This window comes from Chenopodium album, chromosome 16 (genome assembly GCF_948465745.1).
Source record: "Chenopodium album chromosome 16, dcCheAlbu1.1, whole genome shotgun sequence".
NCBI lineage: Eukaryota > Viridiplantae > Streptophyta > Magnoliopsida > Caryophyllales > Amaranthaceae > Chenopodium > Chenopodium album.
The window spans coordinates 35,384,277-35,394,833 of NC_137849.1; the positions used below are offsets into that span (position 1 = coordinate 35,384,277).

At 35.9% G+C, this 10,557-nt stretch overlaps 1 protein-coding gene across 1 annotated transcript; it reads right to left on the minus strand.

Annotated features, from left to right (window-relative positions):
* Window positions 1-1,067: 1,067 nt before the first annotated feature.
* Window positions 1,068-8,805, minus strand: LOC145586407 (soluble inorganic pyrophosphatase 6, chloroplastic-like). The gene is made up of 6 exons (XM_081643244.1): window positions 8,422-8,805; window positions 6,858-7,018; window positions 4,359-4,459; window positions 4,072-4,253; window positions 2,930-3,028; window positions 1,068-1,379 (listed from the first exon to the last, which is right to left on the minus strand). The coding sequence occupies exons 1-6, from the start codon at window positions 8,668-8,670 to the stop codon at window positions 1,287-1,289; spliced, it is 885 nt and encodes a 294-aa protein (XP_081499370.1). The 5' UTR covers window positions 8,671-8,805; the 3' UTR covers window positions 1,068-1,286.
* Window positions 8,806-10,557: the final 1,752 nt, after the last annotated feature.

Genomic DNA, 10,557 nt, shown 5'->3' on the forward strand with positions numbered 1-10,557 from the left:
CATATCTTTCAATAAATTCACGTACACCCGTCTTTTTGGAAAATTTGTGACTATGCTTTTGTAAAATTTGATAGAAATGTGGAGTCTAGGAAAAAAAAAAGTAGGAGAGAGCTTTATAAGAAATCTATACTATCTATTAAAGACACCACGTGGCGCTCTCCTTAATTAATCGAGTCTTTCATTTCACGTGATTAACAATATAGATTGTACAAGTTTTGAACCCACAAGCTTTAATTTAAAAACTAAAGTGTAAGCCAATAAGCTATCATCATATTACATGTGATTCTACCAAAATAAAATATAAATAAGGATTTCAATCAAGGAATTAATGCAGTTCGGGGCATCACTCGGGTAAAATAGTTTTTTGTTTCTTTCATTCCTAGGATAGAGAAAGTTCACATACCAAATACTAATGTGGAAAACTATGAGATAAATTCTGCCTAAGAACAGTTAGAACAACCTGATCACTTGATTAGCTATGCATTAGAGGTTGAAAACTAGAGATAAATTGTGCAGTTGTGTATGGAGTTTGTGAAACTGATACTTGCTTATTGTGTGGAGATGAGAAAGAATCGAATATGCATTTATTTTACGAGTGCAGATACAGCAAGCATTGTGTGCAGGACACTGGTGCCTGCTGGGGATTCATGGTCAACAGTTCAGTAATGCTAATACCTGGAAAAGATGGAGAAGATCGATGCATGAACAGTGAGGTGCAGCAGAGATTTGCGTTAGATGTCCTTGCTGCTATCACTTACCACATTTGGATGGCCAGAAATCATGATTTCTGAATGAAAAATGTTATTCGTCCTGCTGTTTTGGTGCACACTATTGGAGTGGAGATGTGTGGCCGAGCTCAGCAATTGATCCCTCAAGAATGGAGTAGGGCAGATTGTAAATGGGGAGTATGTGTTTTGTGTCCTGTTTACTGGTTGTCTAGCAGACTACCAGCTTGTATAGAAGTATAGGAGTGCTGGGAGTGTACATAGCTAGTTAGCTTGTAAGCTGGAGGGTCGATCGCAAGTATGAATCACAATTCAAGCGAACAATTGCACTTCTTTACAAGATTAATTAACTGAAACTTTATTTCCATTTCGCTTTCAATTATTCAGGATAGTATACATGAACATATTCAATTTCGTTGAGAGAGAAGCATACAAGGAAATAAAATTTCAACCCCACAAAAATCTTAATTTTGTTTCAAGTTAATAGCAGCAAGGACCCAGGCAGAGCTTAACACTCTATAGAGTACAAGCAAAAAATGCGACTTCACGAGTACGACAGTCTCAAACCAGAGAAAGCTCCCCAGCAGCAATATTACGCTTGACAAGTTTAGCCCAAGATTCATTAGTCTCAGTGATGACCTTGAGGGCGTAATCCTGCATATTAAGCAACACAGTCAAAATCTGATACATGGTCAAGATAATTTAAACCAGTAGCACAGCTAATGGTTGCCCTAGAATCCTTTTAGACTTTATCTTAAATTCCAGTTACCTGGACACTTCAATTGAACCTTGCATCTAACAGAAAATAATAATGATGTGTTCTCACAATAAAATTCAGAACAATCATAAAATTAATTAAGATCCTCATGAAAATGATCCAGATTTCCCTATGGCCCTAGGAAGTTTGGACCACTTATGAGGCCAAGAGGGGTCATTTGGCAATTGGAAGATTAACTCCACAGGGCTCAGGCTTATAAGTTGGTGAAGATTAACTCACAACATGCATTTGCATAGCTCATGCGGTCATAGCTTGCATGAAGATCAAATTTTGATGAGACCTCAAGTTATAAGATAATACTAGGCTACTAGCAATTACTGCTAAAACATCCATATTTTCCTAGCTAATCAATGGGACCCCTGAATTCTTTACTGTAACCAACCGGTATGAATCCCACTAACACCCTAAATCTTTCACAAAGATTTTTTCTGAAAAATGAAATGTGGAGTTCAAATTTGTTCAATAAGCAATGAGCAGGAAATCAATAACACACACCAAAGAAACAATAAATCAATATTTGATAAAATATAGAAAATGAAAATTCTTTCAAATAGTCAATGAGCATTTGACTTATTGTTTGAAAACAATAAGAAATATGAAGTATATGAGAAGACAGAAGAGGAATATAAAAGGAAAACAAGAGGCACTATGACAAGACAAGCTTCTCAGAATTTACTAGGGGTGTAGAAAATGATACCCTTCAACGTCTAGACCTGACAATTCTGACTCGACCCAAATGACCCGACCTGTGACCCGAACCCGACCCGAAATGGAGTTGACCCTAACATGACCCAATGACCCGACCCGAAATTGACCCGTAACCCGAAGTGACCCGACCTGATTCTAAACCGAATTGATTGACCCGAATCAACCCGACCCGAAGTGACCCGATTCCTGAAGTGAATAGGGTGAAATGGTGAATTACTTAGTTTAGGGTTTCTTTCTTTCCTAAATAATAGGTACTCACGATTTTTTAATTTTTTTTAACGATTTTACTTTATTTTTTCAACTATTTTTTTGAGTGAATTTATTTTGGTGACCCGACACAAACTTGACCCGACCCGAACTGACTTGACCCGAATTGACTCGACCCGAAATTGACCCGACCTGAAATTGACCCGAAAATTGGTCCTAAAAACTGACCCGACCCAAACTGACACGACCTGAACTTGACCCAACCCGAAGGGCTGACCCGACCCGAATGACCCGTTTGCCAGGTGTAACTAACAGCTGGACTCGAGCTCAATTAAGACTCATTATTCTATTATTTTCACAAACAGGCCAAGGTTAAACAATCTTTAAACTCTTTAAATCAATCAACTAGGACACAGATATAGAAACGCTTGTTCATATATGTTAATAACAAAGTCTGTTTACATTCTTTAACACAAAGCACTTTTCTTGCAGACATAGGAAAAGAAAGTACCTTGTTAGCTGCCTTGTTTCCAAGACCAAACTTGTTAGCTGGCTTTCCATCTGGGATCTTGTAATCTCTAAACCAGTCCCTGATTGCCGTTAGAGTCCCCTGTAGAAGATCTTTGGGTTAGACTCAATCATGGACTATGGAATAAGTAATTTCATCACTGATAGTCTGATACCTTAAGCAGGATAAAATTGAAAACTTGAAATATATGATGTTTCATTAACTCAGTTATACCAAAAGTCCATTAACTATCAAGCCATTAAGGCCACCGCAACAAGATCCCCAACACAATCATATAATGGGGAAAGGATTACTTAAAAACTAAGTGAACTAGGTAGATGGTTTGTTACACCTAAAAAGATAGTGTCATCTAGTTAAGTACCATAAGCCATTTCCTGAAATATACTCATCTCTAGCTGTCTAGAATCAAAGCAATATTTACTTCCTACAATCACCACTTAGCACAGCTAAGAGCACAAGGACTATATGGTCTATATCCACTACAATGGGTACACCTAGCATGGTTAGCAATTCGCAATACCATCAATATATATATTTACCTCGTGGCGAATTCGGAAAAATATAATATATGGACTATATGATTAGCATGGTTAGTAACATATATATATACCTCGTGGCAAATTCGGCAAAATATAATATGCAAGTAGAAATTGATGGCAACAAGAAATCAATTTTTTCCAATTCATAAATGTTCTGTACCAACTATAATTATCACTCAGTACAGCATATTGCACATTTAATCAATACCATCAAGCCAATTCAAAATATTGAGTTTATGCAGTTCTATATTGCATCAAATTTTGTCATTGAAATATATAGATATATAACTTTTTACTATTAAAAAGTCACTACAAGCCCAATAAATTCTATAATTTGCAAGACATCTAATGCAAGAATTCCATCAGTCAAAAATTACCTTTAAACTAATAAAATATTGTGCAAGTTTACTGATATAAATCAGAGGATAAAAAATTAGAAACAGTAAATTTCATTTAGGCTACAGAATGAATGAAGAAAGCAACATACTTAACTAGAGCTATATCAAACAAGTTGATAAAAAATTAACTAATACATCAAATTCAAGAAGATGGACTTAAAGAACTAAAAAACAAAATATCACATACAGGGAAATGTTTCTCCACATCCTCAACATCATTCACGAGGGAAGCTTTGGGATCATCTAGCGCAATTGCAATGATTTTCCAGTCAAGTTCACCCTCATCAATCATAGCCAAAGCACCTAAAGGTTTGACTTTCAAAATCTCTCCGATCTTCCGCTGCTTTTCACCGATTTCAACGACATCAACTGAAAGTATATAGAGAAATGAAATTGGAAACAAACTAAAAAGTTCTCATATCATATATGTAAACTGCAGGTACTTAGATGAACTCAAGCACCTAGGAGACTTACCTGGATCATTGTCTCCAAAAGCACCTTCAACTTCAGAGTTAGCAAGTGTTGGGTCTTCCCATGTTTGTGGCAATAGGCCATAATTCCAATTAATATTGTACCTGGGAAGGCAAAGCCAAAAACAGAATTTAATCAACACACAATTACCCACAAAAAGATTAGGAATCTTAAAACTAACCAGTTCTCAAAAAACATGAAATTTAAATAAAGTTATCGATTTGACAATTCAACCTCACACATGAAGGATCAAGATTAAGCTCATTGTTTTAGTTGTATTACTATGACCAGAGTCGGTTAAAGGGCTGTTGCAAGGGTAGGTAGGGGGGTAGGGTACACCATCTGAATATTAGATATTAAAAATCCACAAAAAAAAAAAATTGCCATATGTAACCAACCCAAAATAAATCAGGTACCCAAACTTTTGGGTGTCTGAAAGTTCAGGCACCTCCTATCCTAATAGCCAATCCAGCCCAAGTTGCTTCAAGTGCTTTTATTTTTCAGAGGTCCTTAAAACAATCTTGTCAAGTTGATCTTTTTATACCTAGTGTTAATGAAACATAACCTAACTCTCCAATTTCAATGGTCATCTAAAAGCAGAACACTAAGCCTAATGTCTGAAGAAGAATTAAAATACTCTCTCTAGCCATTAGTTAACAAGGTCATTCTGATACATTATATACATTTCTTGATGATATTAGAAATAGAGCAGAAAGGGCTTAAAGGAGACAAGGGAAGGTAAGATGCAATTTCAAAATCTGGGTACAAAATGTTGATGGCATTTGAAGTGAGAGACCGGATCACCAGCAAAGACTGCAGCCACTCTTAGACTTTGGGATCATAATACAAAGTGTGACCACCATGACACCCTAGATTTAAAAATTGCTTTAGGGAGTGAGTGCAGCAAATTAGAAGAGGTGTGGAAAATCATGCACTACAGTGCACTTCTGTAGAGGCGCTAAAAAAGCCCCACTTTTTTGGGGTTTGGCTTGTCCGGCAGTTTTACAAGCCAGGAAAAGTTCTTTCAATAAAAAAAGGCATATTATTGACACATGTGACCTTTCAAGTTCAACTTCTCAAAAGTCAAGGCTGGTTGCCGACAAGATTCTTATGTCTTCTTACTTATCCCTTCATTTCCAGTTCTTTTTTTCAATTTTTTTTTTTTTTTAATTCTTGTCCTGTCTAATTTTCTTTGCCCTTTTTTTCAGTTCTTTCTTCTTGACCTGTCTTCTCCCTTTTCCCTTATGATTTCCAACTTTTTTTAGTTCTTTCGTCTTCTCCCATTTTTTTCCAATTCTGTTTTAGGGGGCTCCTGGAATGATGACGATGATGATGATGAGATGGAAGAGGACATAGGCAAAGATTATCTAGGAGATGAGGATGGGTATGATGATATATAGATATCTAGTGCTTATAAGGCTACCTAACAAGGTTGAAGAACTACTATTCTTTTCTTTAGCTACTTTCTGATTGACTTACTTAAGTCTTTTATGTTTAAGAAATGATTTCTAAGGTTTTCATCACTTAAGGAGGGCCTCACTAAGGAAAGGTGTGCATCAGCCTTGCGCCTAGCATTTGGTTATCCTTTGCACCTCGATAGGCCTTGTGCTTCTAAAATTACATGACACTACAAGCGGCAACGTTAGAGCAAGCCTTGCATTTTAGAAGACAAAGAGTGATAATAAAGTTGGTGGGAGAGAAAAGGCAAGGGTTTATGGATTGGCACATTTGGATTGCATGCTTCCAAAACCTCAAAAACGAAAAATTCAGAGTAAGAGATTCAGAGAGCGTGAAGAGTCAAAAAAGAGTCGAGGTGGGCTTCTCTTGCAGCAAGACTACAAGAGATAATGCCAAACGAAGTTTTGGAGAGAAGAGGACATACAAGGCTGTTATCTAAATTAAACTAGGATTTTGTTCACTGAGTTGTGAGCTACCTTTTTTAATGCTGAAAACCTAAAAAATAACAAACCAAAAAATACAAAACAAAATGGAAGAAAACTTTCCAACATAGGGGCTCAACCCAGGATCAGGATACTAAGAAATTTAACCATCACATATTTTGAATTTTGGATCAGGGTTGTGTACACAAGATTTCCAAAGTATTCATATCCAAACCTAAAATATGATATTCAACACAGGGTGGTCTTTTGGAAACTGTTTGTAAAATAGATTGCCATAATTTGATCAGATTCTGAAGTTAATGGGTTTTCAAATAGTTTTACATATGGATATGCAAGGTACCAAGCATGGCTTTTTCACAAATAGACAATAAGCCTTAACCAATTTTTGCTTTCCTTGTTTGTACCAACCCTTAGCCTTTCATTTCTTCATGAGAAACAACGATAAATTCACCGTTCAAATTGGCATACAAACAGCGTACATAATCATATGTGTGCAAGATAAAGACACAAATGAGAGAAACATGAAGCAAGCACCAATAGAAAAATATTAGTTAATAATAGCTCCAAAGATTCACAATCAACAGTATAAGGGATGTCGTACGGGTAATATCGAAGTTTTCCCTTCTTGGTATCTTGTTTGATGGGAGTGTAAAGCTCATCAGTGGCAACCTCCATCTTGGCACTTGATTCTTTTGGTATTTCAACCACAAAATTAAAAGCACCATCTCCCAAATGCAAGGGGATATCATGCCAAGGGGAAATCTATCAATAAGAAAAACATGCCAATGAATACATGTGTCATTAAAAAAACACAGGTAATTTTCTTCAAGCAGAGAGCATAAACTTTTATCATTCATAATAACAATAGAGGAGAAAAACATAAAAAAACAGTAAGTAAACATAAAACTCGATACCAACATATAAGCTCATGCAACAAAACACACTTTTTCATTTATATCATAGACTAAACAAATAAACATAGACTAAAATGGAGAAAAGAATACTCCATCTATATCATATTGATTGTCTTCTTTGATGTTTCATACGTATGAAGGAGTGCCTCAACACAAATATCTAAGAGTCAAAAAAGTTCTCAGTTTCTCACAATAAGTTCAATGAGACAATCAAATTGTGGTAAGAAAAACGAATATCCAAGTGATGAATAATGCAGATAAGAACTGAGTAGGAAGGAATAATAACGAAGGATAGATATTTGAAAAGGGACAATAAACATATGGAACTCAGAAAAGAGAAGATACAGGGCAGCAGAGGAAAACTTAAAGTGTACGTGTTCTCACATTAGTCATATACACTCAAATGGACCTAGATTCTAAGCTCACCCAAGGGAAACATTTTGACCTTTATCGTATAACAAATAGTGTAGAAGTTCTAATATATACTTGGATGGACCTAGATTATGTGCTCACCCAAGGAAAACATTTTGTTCTGTATCGTATAAAAAATGTCGAAATCGTATCTTCCAAGCATTGTAATAAACAAAATACGAGTTTGTCTAGCATATTTTACATAAACAACAGGAATCTCCTTATCCAACTGAATGTCTAATCGTTTTACCTGTTCTACAATGTGATATTTCTGAAATCCTCAATGCGAGAACACACTTTATATTGTTTATCATTCAAGTTCTACAATTTTAATCTGGTGCTTAAGTACTAATCAATGTAACAAAGTAAGCTCTAAAACAGACATAAATGCCTCCTATCATAGCTTCAAAACATCAATTCGATTTATCCAGTAAACATTCAACAACACAATCAACAAGATTAATCATATAAAATCACAATCAATCATTTTAAAAACAATTCAAAACCAAACACACAATTGATAATACATTACATACTCCATAAAACATTTGCAAATTTGACAAAATAATGACAAAATTCCGAACATTATTCAACCTACTTAATCACATTCATAATCCAAAATCGATTCATAAACCACAATAAAAATTCAACAATTCACAACACAATCCAAAAAATAAAAAATTAAATAAAAAAAATAAAAAAAAGCCATTCAAAACCAAACACACAATCACATAAAACAATTGAAAATATTACGAACATTGCGGAAATCTAAGCATCTGCATTTCATAACCCAAATTCCAACAATAAACCACTGATATAGAAACAAAATGAGAAAACAACCTTTTTGCCAGAATTATCAAGGAAGAAAACACGATAATCTAGGGTTTCAGGCTCTCCTTGTTCCTTCGAAACGACATCTTGAGGTTGATAAACAGCGCGACAAGTGAAAAGGCGTTTGGAGAGAGTAGGATTGAAGGAAAGAGAGAGAAAATGAGGAGATTTCTTGAGAAATTGAGAAGAAATAGGACGTTTGAGGAGTAACGAAGAAGTGGAATTGGTTGCTGCAGTGATAACTCTTGTAGCCGCCATTGTTGGTCACTGGTGAAGCTTGAGTGAAGTTCTCTCTCGTATGAATGTAGTCGAGTTTTCAGCCACAAAATACAGAAGAAAGTGGAATTTGGGAGTGTGTGAAAATGTGCCCGATGAATCCCAGGGCTTATCGGTTCAGTAACTGTGCCACTTGACTAATCTAGGAGTAATATGGCTTGATCCGGCCCTTTTCTTATCATCGAGGTAGAGAAATTAATACGTAGTAATTAAGAATAGATTTGCATTAATTATATTGATCTGCTCATAATTTTATCGTGAATTCTCAACTTAATTTCATTTTTGGAAAATTATTTAATACTCCTTATATAACCCTAGGAGCTACATAAATCATTACTTTTTTAAAAAAAAACATTTGTCAGTTCTTACAAATTTTTGAGAGACTTTAAGGGGGTGTTTGGTTCACAGAATATAGGTATGGGTTTAGAATGACTAAAACTCGTATCATATGTTTGGTTGTCAAAGGTATGAATTTTAATCCCATACCTTAAATCCATGAGGTATGGGATTTAGAAACCTTGGGGGTAGGTTTGGCTCATTCCATTCTCTTGGGTATTAAATACATGGTATTAAGGGGATGAGATTCCATTCCAGAATTAAACCAAACACAAGATATTAAGTATCAAATTCCAACCCAATATCACCTTAACCCCATTCCTAATTCCAAACCCATACCATTCTGTAAATTAAACGCCCTCTTAGATGTTTGAACAAATTTTAGAGACTCATATCCAATTATCCATGGACTTTATTTTCTTCTGAATTCATTAAATGGAGCTTACACCATTGGAAAATTTAGTACCGAGTATGCTTTTTATGCTTTGAAAATTTAACTACACTCGAAAAAGCATGATTGGCCTTTTTTCTTTTTTCTTTTTTTTTTTTTTTTTTGGTAATTTGATATGAAAGGAAAAATTGATTATAATAATCTCACCTTTGACCGATTCGCTATTAATAATCCCACTTATCGATTATTATTTAACAATCCCACCTTTGGGGGCATCTTCTCTTATTGGTCCCTTATGACCGGTTACTTGAAGAATGGATAAGTTTTTTCTTTCTTTCTTTCCTATATTCTCCCTCATTCTCCGTCACAAGTCAGCCCATTCTCTCTCCTCCATTTCCCTTCCATGACTTTCCCAAATTACCACCTCACTTCCTCTCTCTTCCTACCACTAGATAACAGTAGCAGCAATAGGGGAAATGTGGCATGCATAAGGTTGGGTGTTTCGTTGGAGGGGAAAGGACAAGTTTTTTCAGGTGAGGGTTTCGAGGGTAGGGGTTTCGTGCCTTGGGTTGTCGACTGTGATAGATTGGTAGGGCGTGGCTGGGGGTGGTCGACCTTGGGTGGGGGTTTTTCCTGGGTGGGGCGGCTGGTTTGTGGGTGGGAATGGCCAGCCGTGGGTGAGGTTCTTCGTGGATGGGGATGGTTGGTCCGTGGTGGGGATGGTCGGTCGTGGATGACGGTGCCTGTTTTAGAAAGGAGGTGGCTGCGTGTGGGAGGTGGTTGATCTGAGTGGCCGGAATCAATGGAGGGGAAGGGGGAAAGGAAAGAGGAAAATGAGAAAAAAAAAACATATTGAAAAAAAAATTAAATAATTTTTTTTAATTTGGACAAATCATAAAGTGACACGTGGCATGTTTACCCACTATATAGGTTACTAACAAGTTAGGGACTATTAGAAGAAGATAACCCCTAAAGATGGGATTATTAAATAATAATCGATAGGTGAGATTATTAATGGCGAACCGATAAAGGTGGGATTATTAGAATCAATTTTTCCATTTGATATTTGTATTGTTAATAGTGACTTTTATTAGAGCATGAATATTGGAGAGGATATCTATCCTCTTGAAGGTGGTTTTTGC